Raw genomic sequence first — 25430 nt, forward strand, 5'->3', positions numbered from 1 at the left:
TGCAAAATATTTATAAAACTGTTTGTCATTGTTCCCTATTCTATTCCTGATACTATCAGGAAAGTTATAGCCATAATATCAAGTCTTGGCAGTCCTATATCTCACTGAATTTATATACATGAATAAATTATAGAGGACAAATAAAGTGCTGCGAAGTGTTATAGTAAAGCTAGAATACTCTAAACTATTACTTTCCGGAAAATTTCATTTGAAAAATTTTAAATTTGTATATTAGTACTGTTTTTCATGGAAAATAGGGAAACCAAAATCACCAAATTTGATAAAGCTCCGTCTACAACGTCCACACATAGTAATTGTCGTCCAGGTAGCCATCTGATCAAAGGAGTACTAAAATCTTGTGAAACAAATTCACCCGTTATACTACTTTTCAAAAATGGTACTTCAAACACTGTGACTGCCTGAAATTCGGCATCGTAATCTTAAACAGTCACCGTTTAATTAAAATGTAATGTGCATTTTGGCTATTCCCTTTTGAATTTCTGATTAAATATTTATCGAATATCGTAGTACAGTAACGTAAGACATATCGATTTCCATGCTGTCGCGCTCAGTTCAGAGTCAGATGTAGAAGCGCGTGTGTTTATCAGCTGTCAGTATTGTGTTTGGTTGTGATCCGTTGTGTTCTCTAGTCTTGCCAAGTGCCAGTACTGTTGCGGATTTGTCCATCTAAATATCAGAGAAATACAATCACTGCCGTTGTTATGCGCTTGATTGTTGTCTGCCTGTTAGTGAATACTGCTCATGCTGTAGATTCTGGAACACCTGTTTTAGTGCATTTGGTAATTTTCTTCAGCTGCGTCAACTACTGTCGTGTACTTAAACTTTGAAATTTCTTATGAGTGAAAGACACTGTGATATTCGTTTCAGAGAAACTGTTATTAACGTTTGATCAGTGTGAAATTATTTGGGCAAAGGCACTCTTCGATCTAAATAATACACGTCGATTCCGTGGTATTTATCCACTTTAAGTAGTGTCTTCTGCAGTTCCAAATACGCCAGCCATCTTCCGTTTGATAAAAGCGATGGAAGATGACACGGAAAATTAATATTAATGAAATTTGTAAATTACTCTGATTCTGGAATTTTATTTATATCCATAGTGTAAAAATAATCTGGTGACGGATAATCAGTGTTTGACCATGAATTCATTCGTAACCATATGTTTGTCGTGTATAAGTAGATTAGACGTTTGTGATTGTCCAAAAAATTTTCAGCCAGGCTGAACCTACGGCCTCGTGATATTTATTCATGGATCTGTGCATTTAGCAACAAGGAGTTAGCTATGGACTTGTTTGACACTTCTGTGTGTAAAGATATATACTGGACACTGAAACATGGTTGTACAATATACATTCTGTATCAGAATAATGAAGCATTAACTATTTAAAATCGTTGTGTGTTCTGTTCATCATTTTAAATATTTCACTCAAAGTTGAGACCGTCAAATTATCTTTTTACAGTTATTTCGTCATGGTGACCGAACACCAATTGACCCATATCCAACTGACCCGTTCAGGAACAGGAGCTATTGGCCTGAAGGCTATGGACAGTTGACTAATGTAAGTTTAATTTTATGTGAACCATTATTTCAATTCATAAGTGATGATGAATTTATGTACGATCTTAATTTTAGTTGTTCATCCAGGGATCATTTTACAATGACATTGGATTTGTTGTCGTAATACAATCACAATAATCAGCTTAAAATATACATATACACTGAATATATGTGTGCTTTATGATAAAGGGACCAACCCACCATTTGCTTGAAATGATTTAGGAAAATCTAACTGAGGGTGGATCTCCCCAAAAACAAAGTCAGTGTCTTAAAAACTGTGCTATGTCCATTAGGTTGGTCCCTTATGTACAATGCTCTTTGATGTAAGTACAGTTTTGCTCTTCATTGCTGCACTCATCAAGGCTGCATTCATGAATGGCATTTAAAGGTTTGGTAAGGAGGTGACATGTATTATTTTTTAAACTTGGAAGATTGAAGATGGGGGAAGAGGAAACACAGAAATAAGATAGAAAGGGGAACTTAAGGTGACACACAACAGTCAACAGTAAGATGAAGACTACAAAGATTACAAAGGACTGGAAAACACCATTTCTTGTAACAAGGTTACAGAGGTGGGGGAGATAATGTGACCTTTTACACGGATGTTGGGAAGGGGGTGGGTAAAATCGAGTACCTGTTACACAAGTTCAGGTAAAGACAAATGTTAGATACAAATTGTTGGTTCTGGCTGGTGATTTAATGTTAATGACTACTGTCAAGTGCATATATCCACAGTTTTGTTGTTAGTTGGTGATGGCAAGAAATCTGGGGTATAAAACTCCAAAAAATGTTTGTAGTGACCAATGATTTGTAGCTTTGTCCGTGGTATAAGTTATGTTGGAAGGTGACAATTTGGTTGTGGGAAAGTGAAGCCAATAAATGTGAAACTAAATAAGCCTGTTTGTGGTGACAGACTGATCTGTAACTTTTTCTGAGGTCTAGGTTAGGTTGGAAGGTGACGGGTCGGTTGTGAGTTGGCGAAGCCAATGAATGTGATATTGAAAAATAACTTGGTTGTTGTGATGGGCTGATCTGTAGCTTAGCTCATAACAACATGTTATAGTCACCATATTGCTTACAGCATTTATAATGTTTCCTATGTCACAGGTCAAAGCTGACAACTTGTCTCAAACATTCCTGGATATGCCAGAGCTTCCCATCTTTTTTGAATGGCCAATAATTTTAAGAATTATTCAGGTGGCTCATATAATGAAATGGAACTCTGGTTCATTTTGTTACATTGCAGAGCACCTTCTGCAGTACCAGTAAATGCGGTATCTTCTCTTCTAACAAGAAACTGTTGAATCATCCCCATGTAAAATAAAAGGCACTGAGGTGGTATAGTTGGCCTGTAAGGTGGTAGATATTTTCACTGTCATCACACAACTTGTACTATTGTTAAAGGTGGTGTAGGCATTCACATTGTGGTTCATAAAGCAGAACTTGGAAAAAAATTCCAAGACATAAAACATACGGTTAGGTATAAGGGTAATGGAGTGTTTCAGACCTGTGAAGGATTCCATTTCTGCTGAAAAGGAAGTGAATGTGTTTGAGAAAACAAGTACAGCAGAAAATAAGGTTTCTAGTGTACAGCCTGCCTTTGCATCACCAGACACTGTTAGCAGTTGGCAGCATATGTATATGAGGAGAGCTATATCTCAAGGCGACCCATGAATAGGTTGGCTAAAACAGCCATTTTAGTTCTGATGGGTTTCTCTCTATTGTTTATTGAGTTGCCATTTAAGGGTTAAGTTGATGCTGCGTATAATGTAGGCCTAGGGATTGAAGAGCATGTCTACTATTTGTTGGGGTTACTGGGTTTCAAACCATCCCCTCTTAATCCTGTCTCTATTCACATGATTAAAGGTATATTTTTAATATTTTGTGGAAGCTTAAGAGTGTCATGCATAATGTATTGTGTATGAAATCAATGGTTGTGAGCCTTGCTCATAATTGCAGTATTTTCTCCAGAACTGATCACAGCCTCCTAGTTCAGAGTTCAGTGGAAGGCTTGAACCAGATACTTCAAAGGTTCTATGGCAAGCTAGGTTGTGATATCCGTGTCTTATATTACAGGATTGGGAATTGTAGGGTCCCCTTAAATTACTCATGGTAATTGCCACATCAGAGTGTGCTACTCAGGCAGCTGACAGTGTTTGGAAAGGACAAAGGGGTTTTAAGATTAGATGGCTCTCTATAGACCCTCCCCTAGTTGCAGAACAGTTGAGGGGAGACTTGGGGAATATTTCGCATAAATTTCTTGGTCATTTTAGGTTTCAGGTGGAGATTTCAGCTTTACCATCTATGGAACGGGAGATTAAAGTGGGTAGCGGGGTAGTAGGGACAGAGAATCATATTAATTTGTTGTAAATAACTTATCCTAAAAGTACCTTGAACAGTTACTCTGAGAACCAACTTGTGAAGGTAATATCTTAAACCTTCTGGTGACAAATAGACTAAAACTTTTGAATTCAGTTAGTGTAGAACAGGGAATCACTGATCATAAGGTTGTCACAACATCACTGAATATGGTTGTAAATAGGAATACAGAGAAAGACAGGAACATTTTTCTGTTTAGCAAGAGTGACAAGAGACAGATTTCTGTTACCAGGCACATTATCAGGAAAACTTCATCTCTAGCACTAACAGTGATGAGCATCAATTAACAAGGTCCAAGAGCATTGTACAACACACTTTAGACAAGTATGTGCTGAGCAGAATTATGAGGGATAAAGACCTACCATGGTTTGACATCCATGTTAGGAAGCTGCTATGAAAGTATAGAGAATTTCACTAAAAATTTAAACCTAGCCAAAGCCTCGAACACAAACAAAATTTTAGTGAAACCAAAATTAGCATAAGGAGGGCTATGCATGAACCGTTCAATGAATATCAAAGTAAAACTCTGTTTACCAACTTGACAGAAAATCCTAAGGAGTCTGGGTTCATGTTAAATTGCCAGTAAACAGATTGAAGCTATCTGTCAAAAATGGTTCAAATGGCTCTGAGCACTATGAGACTTAACATCTGTGGTCATCAGTCCCCTAGAACATAGAACTACTTAAACCTAACTAAAATCACATCCATGCCTGAGGCAGGATTCGAACCTGCGACCATAGCGGTCACGTGGCTCCAGACTGAAGCGCCTAGAACCGCACGGCCACACCGGCCGGCAAAGCCATCTGTCCAGACACTCTGTGACCATAATGACATTAAAACAAAAAATGACACAGAAAGGGTTGTAATACTAAATGTCATTTTCCTAAACCGTTTCACAGAAGATCACACAGTCTTTCCTCCTGTAAGTTGTCACACAAATGCCAAAATGGCAGATATTGAAATGAGTGACAAAGGGATAGAAGAGCAACTGATCTCTCAACAGAGGAAAGGCCTCTGGACCTGATGGATACCAGTTTGATTCTACGTGATACGATGGTACCTAACAGTTACAGCTCTTCCAAACAGCATTCCATACGGGCAAACCATTTGCATCTTTGCCTATAGTTATTTGTATTTTAGGTTGTTGAGCTATGTGTGGCTCTATTTAGAAAGAATAGCTTGATGTAGTCATAAGGCCGAGCTGCACACATCTGTTTTCATGCCCCACAGCTAATTCGCTGCAAATAATAACCTGTACCTGTGATCCTGCAGTCAGATAGTCTATGCATCCACTAGGATTGCGAGTTAATAAAATACGCAGAAATACAAACTAAAAGTTAAATGCAAAATTTAATAACAGGGGTTCTGTTTTACTGTCTGTAAGTGATGTAGACTATGGAGAGGTATTATGAATAATGTTTATTCAAGAAAGGACGTCTCATAGAAATAGGAAATGATTCTAAGATGAATGTACAATACAGATAGAAAATACCCTTATCAAATGCAGTAAAGTTAACGTTGAGAGCGTTACGAGGATGGTAGTAAAATCCCTAAACTAAATAGGCATCAAAGTTATGCAAAAACTAAGTCCATTTCACAAACACGCTACATGAGAAGATCCACCAGCTCAAAATAGTTTAGAGTTCAACATGATGATTCACAAATTAGCACACATGATACAATGAATTGTAACTCATACTCTGTCTGTTCTCAGTTCCCTAAATGAAGCAGCAAAAGTTAGTCCTGCTCTGGAACACTTTCAGACCTCTTGAAATATAAAGTGCTCTTTAGAAATTAAAGAATGGTAGCAGCTGTTCACTGCTCTGAATCAATCACATACATGATCGAATATGCTCGTTACCTTAGGTAGGTCTCGTGTTTCAAGCACAAATTTCAAAGTGTCCAAAATCACTCCCTTGAGCTCTTCATTCGAAAAAGTCCTAGTCTCCACTTGACTCCCGGAGTTTTCCACTACTGTCTGTTTTTCCATGAACTGTTCGCCGTCCCCACCAAAAATACATCATTCTTACATTCTACAGACATCATTTGACTCTATTTGACCACTGCCCAGATGAAACTAATATATTACAACAATATTTAAATACAGAAATGTTATAAATATTTGGTCACACTCAGATCATTCAGAGTAGTTACAAATAAAGGGTGTTCATAAATCAATGAGCTATTGTTCTTGCACAAGTGCGCTCATGTTAAATGACAATGAATTGTTCTTAAATATTTTTTAAACAATTATTTATGTCTTTTTGACAGAGGTGTCTTTTGGTTCTCTTTTCACTGGTTGACTGCTTTTAAATTAGCTCAGTTTTTTAGTAGCACTTGCAATCAACAATCAAATAATTACTGGCAGAATAGTGAACTGTTCATTAAATAACTGCACAAGTATGACAAAATGTGAGGTATTCATGCAGTATTCACTATTCACTAGGTGTTTAAATTTGGAGAATAGTGCCACAGACATGATATGTGAATTGAAATGGCAATCATTAAAGCAAAGGCATTTTTCATTGCAATGGGATCTTCTCATGAAATTTTAATCATCAGTTGCCTCTTCGGATTGCGAAATCATTCTGTTGGCACCCACCTACACAGGGAGAAATGATCATCAGAAAAATTTTCCTGTTCATCTTTCGAGAGTGGAACGGTAGAGAGACAGCTGGAAGGTGGTTCACTGAACCCTCTGCCAGGCACTTTATTGTAAATAGCAGAGTAATCACGTAGACGTTCTGACAAACCTGAGGTTCAGTCTAAAAATTTATTCACTGTGAAATATTAACTTCTGTAGTTTTAAAGATATTGAAATGTAGTGTTATTGGATGTGCCTCGTTTATCTGAGGCCACTGATGTATTCAGATTTACATTAATACTTGACTGGGAGTTATTGTTGAATCTCAAAGTGCTGTAACTTAGTCACCTTTAAGAGTGTTTGACACTCCATCAGCTTGTGGAGCATCTCCTGCAAAAGGCCACACAAATAACAGATGTCCAAATTCCCAGCTGTAGGATTTTCCCATTTCCAGCCATTCACTCCTTATCTCTGCATCTGCACTTGCCTTAGTTGGTTGCGTGACATTGTCATCCCACCATCTTGTACCCAGCTGAGCAAGCAAATTCAGCTCACCTCAATACCAAGCCACGGTGGACGAATAATCTGTCCACATACTTGTAACGTTACAACAAATTATGTGAAAGAAGTTGTCTGTCTTCTAGCAGCGGTGTACAATAGGTATCTGGAGGAATGAAGCATTCCTAATGATAGGAAAAAAGCACAGATCATTCCCGTTTTCAAGAAGGCTCATTGAATAGATGCACAAATCTATAGGGCTATATCTCTGGAGTCAGTCTGTTGTAGAATTGTGGAACATATTTTATGCTCGCATATTATGACATTTCTGGAGACTGAAAATCTCTCCTCTAGGAACCAATATGAGGTCTTGGAGCTATCACTCTTCCTGCAGTTTATTTGTGAAGAAATCCTAACACATGGTACATTGAGCAATACCTTCTGCTATGCAGAGAATGGATGAAGGTCTTAAAAGGTCAGCTGTAACTCGCATTGCTGTTGGGGGGGGGGGGGGGGATATGCCCTTACAACTGTTGAGACATGGTTTCAACATTACTTCTATTTCACAGTTAACTGTTACTGTTCTGGAAAAATATAGTTCAGAATCCATGTGGTTTTGCTTTTTGCATTGTTTACCAGATTGAAAATCAGGAGAGTTTAATGTTATTAACACTGATATAGTTCAGTGGAAAACAGAACGTCTTTATGAAATTGGTCTTTTCTAATTACTCTGAGTTACAGAACATTTTTTTTAGGGTGTGAAGGGGAAGATGAGTGAGATACCCAGAAATAATGCAAGATGACTTTTGTAATGACATGACAAAATTGTATATGAAGTGCTGAAGCGAACTTTCATCTGAAACTTTAATTCACGCATAGTGTGAATCCCATCATAAAGGAGAGCCTTTTGGGATGTGGATCATATCACTTTACACTTTTAAAGGACAGAAACAGCCACTGCAGTTTTGTATAGTATACTAACAACAAAGTATGAACAGTGCTGATATACTCACATTGATAAAGAGTAATGCATATCAACAAGCATGAAATGAAAAGTTCTCAGTATAAATAATTTCAAGAAATCTCTAGCAGAAACAAATTAAAAATGTGATGATAATTTGTTGACTTTAAACTATAAAATGTGTGACAATTTCTACCCAATAAGCCACTATCTGTCAATAAAACACATTGGGCTTTCTGGGTTTCAGTAAAATATGACTGTCACAAGTACTGAGTCACTATAGGTAATACTGGTAGTGTATGTGCAAGAACAGACAAAAGAAGAGGATGTTGTTGTTGTGGTCTTCAGTCCTGAGACTGGTTTGGTGCAGCTCTCCATGCTACTCTATCCTGTGCAAGCTTCTTCATCTCCCAGTACCTACTGCAACCTACATCCTTCTGAATCTGCTTAGTGTATTCATCTCTTGGTCTCCCCCTATGATTTTTACCCTCCACGCTGCCCTCCAATACTAAATTGGTGATCCCTTGATGCCTCAGAACATGTCCTACCAACCGATCCCTTCTTCTGGTCAAGTTGTGCCACAAACTTCTCTTCTCCCCAATCCTATTCAATACTTCCTCATTAGTTATGTGATCTACCCATCTAATCTTCAGCATTCTTCTGTAGCACCACATTTCAAAAGCTTCTATTCTCTTCTTGTCTAAACTATTTATCGTCCATGTTTCACTTCCATACATGGCTACACTCCATACAAATAATTTCAGAAACGACTTCCTGACACTTAAATCTATACTCGATGTTAACAAATTTCTCTTCTTCAGAAACGCTTTCCTTGCCATTGTCAGTCTACATTTTATATCCTCTCTACTTCGACCATCATCTGTTATTTTGCTCCCCAAATAGCAAAACTCCTTTACTACTTTAAGTGTCTCATTTCCTAATCTAATACCCTCAGCATCACCCGACTTAACTCGACTACATTCCATTATCCTTGTTTTGCTTTTGTTGATGTTCATCTTATATCCTCCCTTCAAGACGCCATCCATTCCGTTCAACTGCTCTTGCAAGTCCTTTGCTGTATCTGACAGAATTACAATGTCATCGGCAAACCTCAAAGTTTTTATTTCTTCTCCATGGATTTTAATACCTACTCCAAATTTTTCTTTTGTTTCCTTTACTGCTTGCTCAATATAGAGATTGAATAACATCGGGGAGAGACTACAACCCTGTCTTACTCCCTTCCCAACCACTGCTTCCTTTTCATGTCCCTCAACTCTTATAACTGCCACCTGGTTTCTGTACAAGTTGTAAATAGCCTTTCACTCCCTGTATTTTACCCCTGCCACCTTTAGAATTTGAAAGAGAGTATTCCAGTCAACATTGTCAAAAGCTTTCTCTAAGTCTACAAATGCTAGAAACGTAGGTTTGCCTTTCCTTAATCTTTCTTCTAAGATAAGTCGTAAGGTCAGTATTGCCTCACGTGGTCCAGTATTTCTACGGAATCCAAACTGATCTTCCCCAAGGTCGGCTTCTACTAGTTTTTCCATTCGTCTGTAAAGAATTCGTGTTAGTACTTTGCAGCTGTGGCTTATTAAACTGATAGTTCGGTAATTTTCACATCTGTCAACACCTGCTTTCTTTGGGATTGGAATTATTATATTCTTCTTGAAGTCTGAGGGTATTTCGCCTGTTTCATACATCTTGCTCACCAGATGGTAGAGTTTTGTCATGACTGGCTCTCCCAAGGCCGTCAGTAGTTCCAATGGAATGTTGTCTACTCCGGGGGCTTTGTTTCGACTCAGGTCCTTCAGTGCTCTGTCACACTCTTCACGCAGTATCGTATCTCCCATTTCATCTTCATCTACATCCTCTTCCATTTCCATAATATTGTCCTCAAGTGCATCGCCCTTGTATAGACCCTCTACATACTCCTTCCACCTTTCTGCTTTCCCTTCTTTGCTTAGAACTGGGTTTCCATCTGAGCTCTTGATGTTCATACATGTGGTTCTCTTATCTCCAAAGGTCTCTTTAATTTTCCTGTAGGCAGTAGATCAAGAAGAGGATACAGAACCAAAATTGTGTCGATAGTAGTAGTAGTAGTAGTAGTAGTAGTAGTAGTAGCAGCAGCAGCAGCAGCAGCAGCAGCAGCAGCAGTGCCCAATCAGCCTCTGCAAAGGCAACGAGACCAGAAACAACTCTGTCAAGTGCCACAAAGTCTTGTACATAAAACAGTAATCAGCTGTGTTAAGTGCATCTCTCAAATTCCATTGACATGGGTATAAAATACAATCAGGTTGTGTGTAGAACACAAGCAAGTATAATGTGGCTCATATGTACTAAATTTGTCTAGAAGGTTCTACATATAGTTAATGTGTGAAAGTCTGCAATTTAGGAACTTATTAGCCTGAGCCGCAATAAATTAATAAGATGTTTTTTGCTAAAATTAAGATGTTTTTGTTGAAATAAGTGAGTAATGTATTAATTAAAAATCATGTTAGATAATTGTTATAACTCACAAAAAGGTAGGGATTAACATAGAGTAAAATAAAGTAACTGTTTGAGTCAAATGTGAAAATATTTTATGTGGGGTCAAAGTGTCCCCTTTCCACCATTTCTAGATTGGCAGAAAGTATGCCATTCAAATATTAATAGCAATTTCTTACTCTAGACATGTACTTTCTATTCTGCCAAAGCCTTCTAGGTACATTTAGTGCTTGATTTGTGACCACATGCCTTGGAACTCTTTACTAGTACCTCTAGGGGGAAAAAATCAGAATTGCTGATTTTGAAATGTGGTACGAAAGAACATTGTTTTTACTGGTACAAATATTGTAAGTACACTTTTAAAATTTGCAGAAAAGTGTTAAAATAACATTTCAAGCAGTCTAAATTTCAAACACACACTTTCAAGAAGGTTATAGTACAGGAACAACTCTTTTTTTACAAATGAAGCACGGGGTGCATTATTGTATACCTTTTCTAAATCTATCAAAATTCGGTGCATATATGTATTTCTTGTGCTTTCATCTTCATTGTTAACTCTTTTATTGTGAAGACATTACCAATACATGACCTACCTTCATTGCTTCTTCCCGCTGTTTGTTTCTTTGTAAATTATCTCTTTCATGATTTCAGGACCCTAATAAACTAGCCACAAATGTGAGGGCCATATATAAAAGTAGCATATTGTAAATATTTTATTACCATACTTGTATTTGGGCTTTTGAGTGTCACTGAAAATAATAATTACTTGTGTTTCAGGTAGGCAAAGAGCAGGAATATGAGTTGGGGCAGTGGTTCAGAAAAAGATACAGAAACTGGCTGCCAAATATTTATGATCCTGATGATATTTATGTACGTAGTACGGATGTTGACAGGACACTCATGAGTGCTGAAACTGTGCTAGCTGCTTTGTATCCACCAGAAGGCCGACAGAGGTGGCGACAAAACCTTGGGTGGCAGCCAATTCCAGTTCACACAACTCCAGAACGTGAAGATGAGGTAATACAAAAGGCAAATTTATATAACTAACAAATATCAAACTAGGGTACAGCTCATTTTCTTTGAGTGCTAGTGAAATGCATGTGCTAGAGTGTAATTTTAATTGTAAAGGTTCAGGTGTAAAGAGTAGATTAGACCAAGTTCTGTTATTTTGTTGCAGATTGCAGTATTAATATAATTTCTGTTCTCAGTGTCTGTAATATAGTTCTGAAGAGCTCATCAGTCTACAGGGAGTGGACAAGAATATGGAAACACCAAAAACATAACACATTACCATGCTTCATATGGAATAGGAAAACCATTGGCAGTCAAAACAGCTTCTAGCCATCTCAGAATGGATAAATACATGCCCTGCGTAGTTTTCAAGTGAATCTTACTCTGTTCTTCTTGCAAAATAGTGAAAAGTTCAGGTAATGATGATGGAGGGGGATAGCGATCACACGGCCTTCTCTCCAAAGCAGACCACAGAGGCTCAGTAGTATTAAAATTGGTGACTGGTGGCCAGGGTAGCTGCAACAATTCATCCTTGTGCTCACAAAATCTGTCCTGGATGATGCAAGCTGTGTGAACAGGGGCCCTATTGTGTTGGAACACATCATCACTATTGGGGAACAAACATTGTACCATGTGTGGACCTGATCGCCAAAAATGCTTACATAACATAGCCTTTGGCAGTAATATGACCTTTGAAGAGTAACCATGGTCCCATAGAATGCTATGGTATGTCTGCCCAAACCATCACTGAACCCCCACCATGTTTCCCTCTTGGCACATAAGTTCAGCCAGAAGTTGAAAACTGTGGAAAAAGGCTCATCCAAACAAATTAGATTCTTCCTTTGCCCCATAGTCTAGGTTTTACAGCTTCAGCACTACATTTTCCTGTTAAGGGCATTTGAATCACTGATAAGTGGTTTTAGAATTATAGCTTGCCCTGCAATTCCCAGCTTATGCAGCTACCTTCTTGTTGTTTTGGTGCTGACAGGGTTTTGCAAGTGTGACATTCTGTTGTACAGTGACCTTTACAGCTGTCACCTTATTTTTCATCACAGTCCTCTTCAATGAATTGGTTATGACCACTCAACACATGCGTAGTCTGTATTGTGACTTTTTGGATGATGATTATCTGCTTTCTCTGTATGAGGTATAAATATTTGATACAGTGCCTCTTGAAACATCAAAATTTGCCAGTGTCTGAATTCTCGTACCTCTGTCACAGTGCACTCTCAACTACATAGAAAACTTTTGACTATGCCTGCAGCATATTGAGGACATTGCACAGGTGCTGTTCATGGTAAAGCTCAACATTGCAGCCTCCAGGCGTGGCTAATATCTGCATCTATGTTCAAGCATGCATTTCTTGCAGTGTTCCCATATTTGTGTCCAACCCCTGTATTATTTGACAGTATTATGAAAAAGGATAGATTGCTGGTCACCATATAGAGATATTGACTTTGACACATACAACAAAGAGAGAGCTGTACATTTGAGTGTTTGACCAAAAGGCCTTCTTCTAAAGAAGAGAAAACACACACAATCACAATATATAGTTGCCTTTTTGTTATGCCTGTCTGCAATTCAGCATCTGCTCTGCATGGTGAGCAGCACACTATCCTTTCCACAATATTGTCATTATTCCACACTGGATTCTCCAATATTATTTGCTATTTTGGAATGATTGTAATGTCTAGGTGCAAACCGAAGAGCTGCATAGAGGCAGATACTAGCACTAATTTATGAAGGTGTCTGCAGCATTGACATTTGTAGTCAGTAGGAATTTTCATTTTGCTAAGGTATCTCTAAGTCAGTTTCCACTAATGAGGAAAGTATTTGTTCATACAAAATTAAGTCACGAATTCTCTTCATAACCATACCAAATTTCCAGTGCCTGTGTTGCATAGTTTCAGGACTCTGGACTAACTTGTTTTAAATACAGGGTGATTCAGTCCCAAATATTTCCAGATCCATTTACAATACTGTAATTCTGTTTTCACACAGAAGGTTAGAAGATCTCTCTCATCAGAGCTGTGTTAACTAGAGATTTGCATATTTAAAAAGAACTATGGTAATTCTTGTTTTCATTATAGCTCTCAAAGATACAAATTAAAGTGCATTCTGCTTTCTGAAATTTGATAAGTAGTTTAAGAGAAATTAAAATATTTATTTCTTAGGACTTACCTGTTCCGAACATCAAACTGATTAAGAGTCGATTTACAAATTTTGAGTAGTTGAAAAAAAAATTAAATTGCAACTGATACTAATCCACAGCCTCCACAATTGCTCTGGAGCTAAGATGTGGATAATGAGCGGCAGCTGCCAGAATGCTTTACTCTCTCTGCTCATTGCAGGTTTTCCCCTTGCCCCCTCCATAGCATTCCAGTCCCCTTACAGTGCTCCCTGTGCCACTTTTCTGATGACATTGTGGCAGTGCAACACTGTTGTCTCTTTATCTGATGTGATGTATGTGGTGTCACCGCCAGACACCACACTTGCTAGGTGGTAGCCTTTAAATCGGCCGCGGTCCGTTGGTATACGTCGGACCCGCGTGTCGCCACTGTCAGTGATTGCAGACTGAGCGCCGCCACACGGCAGGTCTAGAGAGACTTCCTAGCACTCACCCAGTTGTACAGCCGACTTTGCTAGCGATGGTTCACTGACAAATTACGCTCTCATTTGCCGAGACGATAGTTAGCATAGCCTTCAGCTACGTCATTTGCTACGACCTAGCAAGGCGCCATTATCAATTGCTATTTATCTTGTGATGCATGTACCGTCAGACCGATGTTCACCAATTATGGATTAAAGTTAAGTATTCCAGCAGCTATGTACTTTTCTTGATAGTATAATTACTTTACCTGTTCCAAACCTCACGCCAGCCTGCGTGAGCTTAAACGCGTGCCTTTCGGCTTCCTCTCATAGTGACTTGGCTGTCTTGCCAAGTCACAACAATGTATTTCCTTATTTGCATATGAAATTCCTTTGCTTGAGGTGGCAATCAGTTTTATGTTTAAAACAGATTAATCCTAAGTTTTAAAGGCAATTTGTCCAAAACTTCTTATCACGCAAATGAGACTATATGGTTCCAGAGCCTTTTCAAATCTCAAACATCAATGATGTATACAAGCAGACTGAATAATGAATGAATATTTGTACCAAGGCCAGGATTTGAGGCCTGGATTCAAATCCTGGGCATGGTGCAAAGTTTCATTCATTGCTTCAGTCTGCCTGTACAGGGGGTCCCAGATTAGTCTAGTGTGATATGTTTTATTGATGCGTGTTAACAGTGACAGTAAAACATGAAAAATAAACAGCAAACCAGCAACAACTCAGTAGCACTTTGTGCATGGTGGTAGCAGTCAGTGTAGGACAGGGAAGTGCTGTCACAGCTGGAGTACTGGTTATTCTTAATTTTACTGTCCCTGTTAACACATATCAATAAAAGGGATATTGCATTAGACTAATCTGGGACCGCCCTATTGAATGGGCCCATAAAATTCCACTTTAAAAATAATTTTATTTGTACCAGGAAACACACACACTTTTCATTGACACTGGATGTCGCGTGAAAGACTTGATGAGTACTACTTGTTTAGGCTGACTCCAACTAGACAATGCAAAACTGAAATTGCAAATACGTACTGAAACACTAGAGAGAAAGCATCTGATGATTCTTGGGAGAGAGACCCTGTATACTTCTCATCAATTTTTGAAGAGTGAAACACAGCTTAGTTTGTGTCTTTGAGATACAAGATACTAGCAGCAAAAATTTCTATAGTTTCTTTTGAAAAAGGGAAGTTGACACCACTATCCCCATAACTTAAATGGCTATGACAAGAGACTACACTTTGTTTAATGAGCACTTTGTTACAAGTTATTTGGGTGAAAACTAAGATCTCTTCAATGACTCTAGAAATATTTGAAGTGGAAGCTTAACTGAACCACCATTTAGTCTCACTTCTTATTGGTCAGAGTTGATTGATTTGCATCTTCTAAGTTGAAGTTGTATTACAATTACAATAACTTTGTGTGGGGGTGATGGTGGTTGCAGAGAAATACTGTAGGCAAAATCCTGTACTCTCTCTCTCTCTCTCTCTCTCTCTCTCTCTCTCTCTCTCTCTCTCTCTCTCTCTCAGCATCCCAAGTACACAGTGTGAAGTTTCAGTACATATTGTAAACAAATGGTTCATGTCTGACTTGAATTATCATGTGCTTCACCCATATATAATTCTACATGTGTGAATGTGTTGTGTACCAACATTCACCTAAACACATGTATCTAGAGGTTAATCTTTTCCGTTATATCTTAAACACCCATGTATGTAGTAATCACAATGAATATATCCATCTTCAGGTGCTCTGGTTGTTACAGTGTTAATATAAAAGGAAGCAGGAAGGTGCCGTGAACACCAGAGAGTCAAGTGATAGATGTACCCACAGGACGTGAAATGTCATATATCATGTAAAAGGAAGTTACTTGTGACTGGAAGTGGAATTTATACACACATTCATCTGAATCTAATAACGAAAGAGTTTGTGAGCTTTCTTTCACATATAGCAATCAGACAAATAATATTGTGAAAAGCTTAACAAGCTCTATTTGATTTATGAACATGTCTGCTACTCACCTCCTCAGCTGCATGGTAAAGAGTTAACTTTGTTCATTCCATAGTTTGTATATATGCTTCTGCACACACAAAATTGTTTCTGAGAAGATAGAATCGTGCATCATCTTCATCTGCCTATCCCACTACCCCCCGCCCCCCCCGCCCCCCCCACACACACACACAAAACACTGATTTTATTTTTGTGTTAACTTCTATGAAACACTTGGTGATCTGTTACAATACCTTTATTTTTAATAATTCTGTTGTTTATCACTGGCTGCAGTTACTTGCCGGAAAAAAGACCTGCCTGCGCTATCAAGATGAGTGGCAGAAGGTGATGAACTCTGAACACATGAAGAAATATAATGAAAAGTATAAAGAGCTATACAGCTATCTGACGAATCATTCTGGGAGGGAGGTGAAGAATGTGGATGATGTTTTATACCTTTATGACACACTACATATAGAGGTAAGTTGGATAGGTTGGTTGTAGAAGTGGTAGTGGCAATAGTAGTAATAGTAGTAGTAGTAGTAGTAGTAGCAGCAGTAGCAGCAGCAGCAGCAGCAGCAGCAAAAGTAGATTAAGCCCCAATTCAGAAAGTGGGAAGCTGCTGGAATGTGCATTCTCGATCATTACATTACTTATGTAATCACATGCTGCTGGAAATTATGCAGCACCTGCAGTTACTATTATTATTATTAATTTATGTATTTGTTTTTGTAATAAAGCAGCTTGTCACAGTTACCCCTACTCTCTCGCTGTTCTTATCTGGTTGTCTCTTGACAGCGCAGGCCATGGATCAGAATCAAAGGATTTAGAATTGACTATCCCCATGAACCATGGACCTTGCCGTTGGTGGGGAGGCTTGCGTGCCTCAGCTATACAGATAGCCGTACCGTAGGTGCAACCACAAAGGAGGGGTATCTGTTGAGAGGCCAGACAAACATGTGGTTCCTGAAGAGGGGCAGCAGCCTTTTCAGTAGTTGCAGGGGCAACAGTCTGGATGATTGACAGATCTGGCCTTGGAACACTAACCAAAATGGCCTTGCTGTTCTGGTACTGCGAACTGCTGAAAGCAAGGGGAAACTACAGCTGTAATTTTTCCCGAGGGCATGCAGCTTTACTGTATGATTAAATGATGATGGCGTCCTCTTGGGTAAAATATTCCGGAGGTAAAATAGTCCGGAGGTAAAATAGTCCCCCATTCGGATCTCTGGGAGGGGACTACTCAAGAGGACGTCGTTAATCAGGAGAAAGAATACTGGCGTTCCACGGATCAGAGCGTGGAATGTCAGATCCCTTAATCGGGCAGGTAGGTTAGAAAATTTAAAAAGGGAAATGGATAGGTTAAAGTTAGATGTAGTGGGAATTAGTGAAGTTCAGTGGCAGAAGGAACAAGACTTGTGGTCAGGTGAATACAGGGTTATAAATACAAAATCAAATAGGGGTAATGCAGGAGTAGGTTTAGTAATGAATAGGAAAATAGGAATGCGGGTAAGCTACTACAAACAGCATACTGAATGCATTATTGTGGCCAAGATAGACACGAAGCCCACGTCTACTACAGTAGTACAAGTTTATATGCCAAGTAGCTCTGCAGATGATGAAGAAATTGATGAAATGTATGAGGAGATAAAAGAAATTATTCAGGTAGTGAAGGGAGACGAAAATTTAATAGTCATGGGTGACTGGAATTCAAGAGTAGGAAAAGGGAGAGAAGGAAACGTAGTAGGTGAATATGGATTGGGGCTAAGAAATGAAAGAGGAAGCCGCCTGGTAGAATTCTGCACAGAGCATAACTTAATCATAGCTAACACTTGGTTCAAGAATCATAAAAGAAGGTTGTATACATGGAAGAATCCCGGAGATACTAAAAGGTACCAGATAGATTATATAATGGTAAGACAGAGATTTAGGAACCAGGTTTTAAATTGTAAGACATTTCCAGGGGCAGATGTGGACTCTGACCATAATCTATTGGTTATGAACTGTAGATTAAAACTGAAGAAACTGCAAAAAGGTGGGAATTTAAGGAGATGGGACCTGGATAAACTGACTAAACCAGTGGTTTTACAGAGTTTCAGGGACAGCATAAGGGAACAGTTAAGAGGAATGGGGGAAAGAAATACAGTAGAAGAAGAATGGGTAGCTTTGAGGGATGAAGTAGTGAAGGCAGCAGAGGAACAAGTAGGTAAAAAGATGAGCGCTAGTAGAAATCCCTGGGTAACAGAAGATATATTGAATTTAATTGATGAAAGGAGAAAATATAAAAATGCAGTAAATGAAGCAGGCAAAAAGGAATACAAATGTCTCAAAAAAGATGTCGACAGGAAGTGCAAAATGGCTAAGCAGGGATGGCTAGAGGACAAATGTAAGGATGTAGAGGCTTATCTCACTAGGAGTAAGATAGATACTACCTACAGGAAAATTAAAGAGACCTTTGGAGAAAGGAGAACCACTTGCATGAATATCAAGAGCCTTGATGGAAACCCAGTTCTAAGCAAAGAAGGGAAAGCAGAAAGGTGGAAGGAGTGTATAGAGGGTCTATACAAGGGTGATGTACTTGAGGACAATATTATGGAAATTGAAGAGGATGTAGATGAAGATGAAATGGGAGATAGGATACTGCGTGAAGAGTTCGACAGAGCACTGAAAGACCTGAGTGGAAACAAGGTCCCGGGAGTAGACAACATTCCATTAGAACTACTGACAGCCTTGGGAGAGCCAGTCCTGACAACTCTACCATCTGGTGAGCAAGATGTATGAGACAGGCGAAATACCCTCAGACTTCAAGAAGAATATAATAATTCCAATCCTAAAGAAAGCAGGTGTTGACAGATGTCAAAATTACCCAACTATCAGTTTATAAGTCACAGCTGCAAAATACTAATGCGAATTCTTTACAGACGAATGGAAAAACTGATAGAAGCCGACCTCGAGGAAGATCAGTTTGGATTCCGTAGAAATGTTGGAACACGTGAGGCAATACTGACCCTACGACTTATCTTAGAAGAAAGATTAAGGAAAGGCAAACCTACGCTTCCAGCATTTGTAGACTTAGAGAAAGCTTTTGACAATGTTAATTGGAATACTCTCTTTCAAATTCTGAAGGTGGCAGGGGTAAAATACAGGGAGCGAAAGGCTATTTACAATTTGTACAGAAACCATATGGCAGTTATAAGCAGTTATAAGAGTTGAGGGACATGAAAGGGAAGCAGTGGTTGGGAAGGGAGTAAGACAGGGTTGTAGCCTCTCCCCGATGTTATTCAATCTGTATATTGAGCAAGCAATAAAGGAAACAAAAGAAAAGTTCAGAGTAGGCATTAAAATCCATGGGGAAGAAATAAAAACGTTGGGGTTTCCGATGACATTGTAATTCTGTCAGAGACAGCAAAGGACTTGGAAGAGCAGTTGAATGGAATGGACAGTGTCTTGAAAGGAGGGTATAAGATGAACATCAACAAAAGCAAAACAAGGATAATGGAATGTAGTTGAGTTAAGTCAGGTGATGCTGAGGGAATTAGATTAGGAAATGAGGCACTTAAAGTAGTAAAGGAGTTTTGCTATTTGGGGAGCAAAATAAATGATGATGGTTGAAGTAGAGAGGATATAAAATGTAGAATGGCAAAGGCAAGGAAAGCGTTTCTGAAGAAGAAAAGTTTAACATTGAGTATAGATTTAAATGTCAGGAAGTCGTTTCTGTAGGTATTTGTAAGGAGTGTAGCCATGTATGGAAGTGAAACGTGGATGATAAATAGTTTAGACAAGAAGAGAATAGAAGCTTTCGAAATGTGGTGCTACAGAAGAGTGCTGAAGATACGATGGGTAGATCACATAACTGATGAGGATGAATTGAATAGAATGGGGGAGAAGAGGAGCTTGTGGCACAACTTGACTAGAAGAAGGGATCGGTTGGTAGGACATGTTCTGAGACATCGAGGGATCACCAATTTAGTATTGGAGGGCAGCATGGAGGGTAAAAATCGTTGAGGGAGACCAAGAGATGAATACACTAAGCAGATTCAGAAGGATGTAGGCTGCAGTAGATACTGGGAGATGAAGAAGCTTGCATAGGATAGAGTAGCATGGAGAGCTGCATCAAACCAGTCTCAGGACTGAAGACCACAACAACAACATAGTAATGGTTTCAGTTTTAGCTTATGTGTTGTAATTTTTTGTTTGACTTTATAGTTGTAGCTGAACTAAGTTAAATTTAAAAGATTTTTTTTAAAGGAGAATGCTGTTAGTAATGCTTTTTTTGATAGATTTAGAGTATATATTTTCTTGTGGTAACCAATGATAAATGACTTATGATAAATAATTAATCATTTAATAATGAGAAAAGTAATGTTTACCAGACTGCTATTTTAGAAATACAAATTTAAAACTATGTCAGGGAATAACTCCATCACAACTACAATTGATTTATTTTCTCATAACAAGTTTCTAGCCTAAAGAATCTTTATCAAATGCTCATCAAACACAACATTAATACCCATCAAGACTCCACAAAATATGGCAATAAAGACCAAAATTGCATGGTCCAATAATTACTCCCAACTGTGCGATCGGGGGGGGGGGGGGGGGGGGGGGGTACAGGTGTGGTTGTGGTTGTGGGTGCAGGTTCATACTCTCTCGTTCTTCTACATTTGGTCCTCTCCTTTCTGATTTGGAGTGTTATTACAGGATAAATTTTCTGAACTGAATTTATAAGGGGAGGAGAGGGGAATGATGAAGGAGGAGGTGGGGGGAATGAAAATTAACAGTTTTGTAAAAGGTGATCTACACCCACAAACAACATCATTTATTAACAACAAATGTTATACATGCAAGATGGTACAAAAACAGTGCAAGCTATCTGGAGCCCATATTATCAAGTTAAGTACAATACAAGCCATTTCAGAGATCAGTTTATTACCAACAGAGGCCACCAGACTGGCACTGTAAGCAGCATGATAAAACTGGCACTACGCACTTCACTGCCCACACCAACACTGCCCAAGGTTGGCGCTGGGTCAACTAATATGCCAGAGTGAGGTGTGACCCCAACAAAGCCTGAGGATCACTGCTACCTGAGTAGTGGTGGTCAATAGCAGTGTTGCACCGGCTAATCTTACTCCTTTCTTTCAAATGATCTGTGTCCTTAAACTTGACCTATGTAACTGATTTTGGACAATCTGTTTTTGGTATTCGCATAGTGAGAACATTAGTACCTGTTAACTGAAAGTACAACATAATTTACCTTAATTGTAGAACAACTAACTGTTTCAGCTTGTACAAAATACTTAAATTTTTGATTCAGAAATGATGGCTGAGAAATAAAAAACAAATAAGTACAGTTCCTGGTTAAATTAACGATTTCTGTTGGCGAAGAATACTTTCCTGGTTCCTGAGCTCAGAATTACTCTTTTGCACATTGTTTGTTACATCACGTACATACTAGTAAATATCTTTCCTCTGAATGACATGTGTGCAGTGATTTTTCCATAGATGCATTGTTTTGTAAAAATTGCTACGTAAATATGTTACGTATTCACAGTACATTGTGTTTGTATATATTCATATATAACTTCTTAAATCAAAATATAGATTGCTGTTTAAATAAACATTTGTTTGTCTCAATGAATCTTCTTCTTTTTAACTTCATAAAAAATTATTTTTCAGACTCTAAAAAATCTGAGCATACCTGAATGGACAAAAGCAGTATTTCCAACAAAGATGGCTCCTCCAGCAAAATTTGCATTCAAACTACCAACTCTTACAAAGGAAATGAAACGTCTTAAGGGTGGTATGTCTCTGAATTTCATAACAACATACCAAGTAAAAAAAAACTCAGACCTTTATTCATGTTTTAAGTCATACATAAATTTTTTCAGGGCCTTTTGTGAAGGAAGTTATTACACACATGCTTCATAAAGTGAACAGTTCACTTGTTCCAGACAGAAAAATATTCATGTACTCTGCACATGATGACACACTGTCTGCCATTTTAAATACTCTTCACATTTATAATGATATGATGCCACCATACTCTTCTGCTGTTGTTTTGGAACTGCGTGTTAATGCACAGCAAGAATATGAAGTTGCGGTAAGTCCAAAAGTGTGCTTACAGACTTTCTCCATGCTTCCTGCTCCATAATGTGAAATGTATGTATTGTAATTCAAATTTTTGGTTTCTTTGCCTGTCTTGTTGTTGCTGTTGCTAATAATAATAATAATAATAATAATAATAGAATCATCATCACTAAAATCATAGCCGGCCGCAGTGGCCGTGCGGTTCTAGGCACTTCAGTCCAGAGCCGCGTGACTGCTACGGTCGCAGGTTCGAATCCTGCCTTGGGCATGGATGTGTGTGGTGTCCTCAGATTAGTTAGGTTTAAGTAGTTCTAAGTTCTAGGGGACTGATGACCTCAGATGTTGAGTCCCATAGTGCTCAGAGCCATTTGAACTAAAATCATAATATTATGATACAACCATTTGTTTTCACTTTTTAACATCTTTTTGTTTGTTTTGTTTTGATTATTTAATGAACTAGGAATTTCTTAACTAGTTTGCAACACACTTTCCATAGTTATCAGGAACATTATAACATATACAAATACAATAAATAAAGTAATGAATGTGAGAAGTATTATTATATTTTTATCATGAAACTAACACTTTCATATAAATCAGACTTATATTAAGAAATCATAAAAGAACATAGTTGACCACAAATAAGAAAACAGAAAATCAAAGTCAGAAATTACAATTGAGTTTTTCCTTCCTACTCACTTTCACTTTCAATTTCACAACCTTTGCGTATGACCATTTTTGCAGAATGAGTGGAACACACATACTTGGAACACCTGCAACAAACTATAGATGCTTTTGTTGTCTTGTCTTTTTCCGTTTTAGAGTTTTTACTCTTTAAACAGATGTGACATCTTCCTCTGGAATAAAATTCAACAGATTGAACAGTTGCAGTAATGCTGAGTTTTCCCTAGAACACTTTCCATTGCAGGGATGATAGGCTTTTGTAAACCAATGATATTCTTTGCTCTCTCTTCCACAGCTGGCCTAACAAGCTATTGACCTAATTCTAGCAAATACAGTGTTCTTACTTTATGCTTCTTCTTAGTCCAGTTTGGGTTGTTTATCATGAAAATTGTCCCAGCATTGAGACAGGAATATCTGTCAAGTTGAAAAAGAGAGGTAATGGCCACCTTCTCGTCCCTCGTTTTACTGAATGATGTCACATTATTTGATCAATGTTGTCTATGCCCCCTTCGCTTTCAGTGTAGTAGAGATTGATGTTTGTCTTTTTTTTCCTCTGTCGACTCATCCACCTTGTTATCATTGTGTTGTATGGAAAGAAATAGGAGATTCGTAGTAGGCTTCAGTTTGGAGATGTATGAAAGCAAAGTAACTGGTGCATTGCCTATTTTCGGATCTGTGAATGAGAACTTAGAGGAAAATAGCTCTCGACCCTGCATCTTCTTTAGCCATTCTGGTATATGTTTTCTGTTACTCTTCAATATTCCCACCAAAGTTAACTTGTCATTATTGTAAAGCTCCTCAGGTAGGTCTGTGGACATATAATAACAATCTGTTGTTATATTTCTTCCACTTCCTGCCAGCGGATTCACTAGGCGTCTAACAACTGCCTTTGCACTCCGTTCCTCGGCAGGTCGTTCATCCTTCCCTGTGTAGACCTCAATTTTTAGAACATACCGGGTGTGTGCATCTGATAACATCCTAATCAGTCTGCAATACTTCCCAGGCTTGTCTTTCATAAAGACCTTAAAGGGAAATCTTCCTTGAAATAGGGAGAGCATTTCATCGATCATTAGATCTGCACTTGGTATGTAGTATTTCTCAAACATTTCGTCAATAACTTAACGAAGGGGGCAAAACTTATCCTGCTTTCGTGTTTCGGTTCTTGTTTCTTTATCATCGGATTTAATCAGGAACATAAGTTCTCCACATTGAATACAACTCATTGTAGGTATGTAAATATATTTTCCCAGTACTTTCCCCATAAGTCCTCAAGAGGCAGCCTAGTGTCATTATTTGTGCCCATGAGTGTAAGAATACCAATGAAGGTGCACATTTCTTCTATGGTTGCAAGTTTTAAGTTCTTATTATGAGCTTTTTGGTTTGTATAGCCCATGATAATCTTCATTATTTCAGGAGTTATAAACTTTTTGAAAGATTCTGACACATGAGAGATCAAGCCTTCACAAAAATTTCACTATATTTTGTACTGGCCTGTGCACTTGCCTTGGAGGTGCAGAAATATATTCCCTACCGCTTTTTGCTGTAACAATGATGCTGGAAGCTGCTGCATGCTGTTCATTAGGGGATGAACTCCGTGAACTTGACTCCTTTTCAATTGCTGTGTCACTGTTGTGTCACAACTGTATCATCATCTTCTGGATCACTTTCATCACCTTCATGTGCTTCATTTATTATAGCTGACACCTCTTCATCTGTGAGAAACTTGATACTGATGAGACATTTTATTAGAACTGTGAGAAATGCACAACTACTCGAACAACAAAGGAGATTTATTTCAAAACTACAATGGCAACACAATAAAACAGTACCAACAGTCAGAAACTGCATTTATTTTTGCCATATTGAGAAATATTTTAATGAGAAAAGTTCTCACACTGATGTCTAAGGGAGGGGGGGGGGGGGGGTACGTTTTAAGGTAAAATGCTGAAAGAAGCATAGTAGCAAGTGAATTTAACGGATAGGAAATGGCAAATGCAAGAATAACTAGAACCATCAATAAGGCTAAGTTAGGTTGAATATGTACCCAAATGAAATAAGTGACGAGACTAGTTGTGAAGAGAGAGAATGGGTCAGTAGGCCCATGTCATATGATGTAGATAGATGAGTGTTGTGATTGAGACATAATTTGGCTTGTAGTCTAATAACTTTTTTTTGTGGTCTATGTGAAAGTGTTCTTTTGTGTATAGTAGTTGTTTACTTTCTTCTCTCCTTTTTATAATTTGTTAACATTTACAGCATGTTCAGTGTTGCTGTGGGCATGAAGTTGTATTTTTCAATTTTATGGTTTTCTAAATATTAGTAACAAAACCTAATTGTATTGTCCATGTTCACATTTCCTGATAACCTTTTCAACCTTTCCCTCCCCATAAAGTGAATTAGTGATACATCATGGAAATTATTGTAAATATTATCTGCCATTTCCATGCTACAGTTTACTGAGAGGTGGACACACTGTGATAAAGGAGTAACTACATGATTTTCATGCTGACAATTTTTAGTTTACATGAAACAGTTGTGTGTGTTCATATATATCATTGTTTTGGCAT

At 38.2% G+C, this 25430-nt stretch overlaps 1 protein-coding gene across 1 annotated transcript in view; it reads left to right on the top strand.

Annotated features, from left to right (window-relative positions):
• Positions 1-569: 569 nt before the first annotated feature.
• The window catches only part of LOC124721680 (prostatic acid phosphatase-like), a 65732-nt gene continuing 40871 nt past the window's right edge, over positions 570-25430 (top strand). Inside the window, exons 1-6 of the mRNA XM_047246754.1 lie at positions 570-800; positions 1482-1580; positions 11263-11502; positions 16387-16572; positions 21769-21892; positions 21981-22192. Coding sequence (XP_047102710.1) covers positions 723-800; positions 1482-1580; positions 11263-11502; positions 16387-16572; positions 21769-21892; positions 21981-22192 — 939 coding nt within the window. The 5' untranslated portion in view covers positions 570-722. The remainder of the gene's footprint in view (positions 801-1481; positions 1581-11262; positions 11503-16386; positions 16573-21768; positions 21893-21980; positions 22193-25430) is intronic.

Source organism: Schistocerca piceifrons, chromosome X, assembly GCF_021461385.2.
Source record: "Schistocerca piceifrons isolate TAMUIC-IGC-003096 chromosome X, iqSchPice1.1, whole genome shotgun sequence".
Lineage (NCBI taxonomy): Eukaryota > Metazoa > Arthropoda > Insecta > Orthoptera > Acrididae > Schistocerca > Schistocerca piceifrons.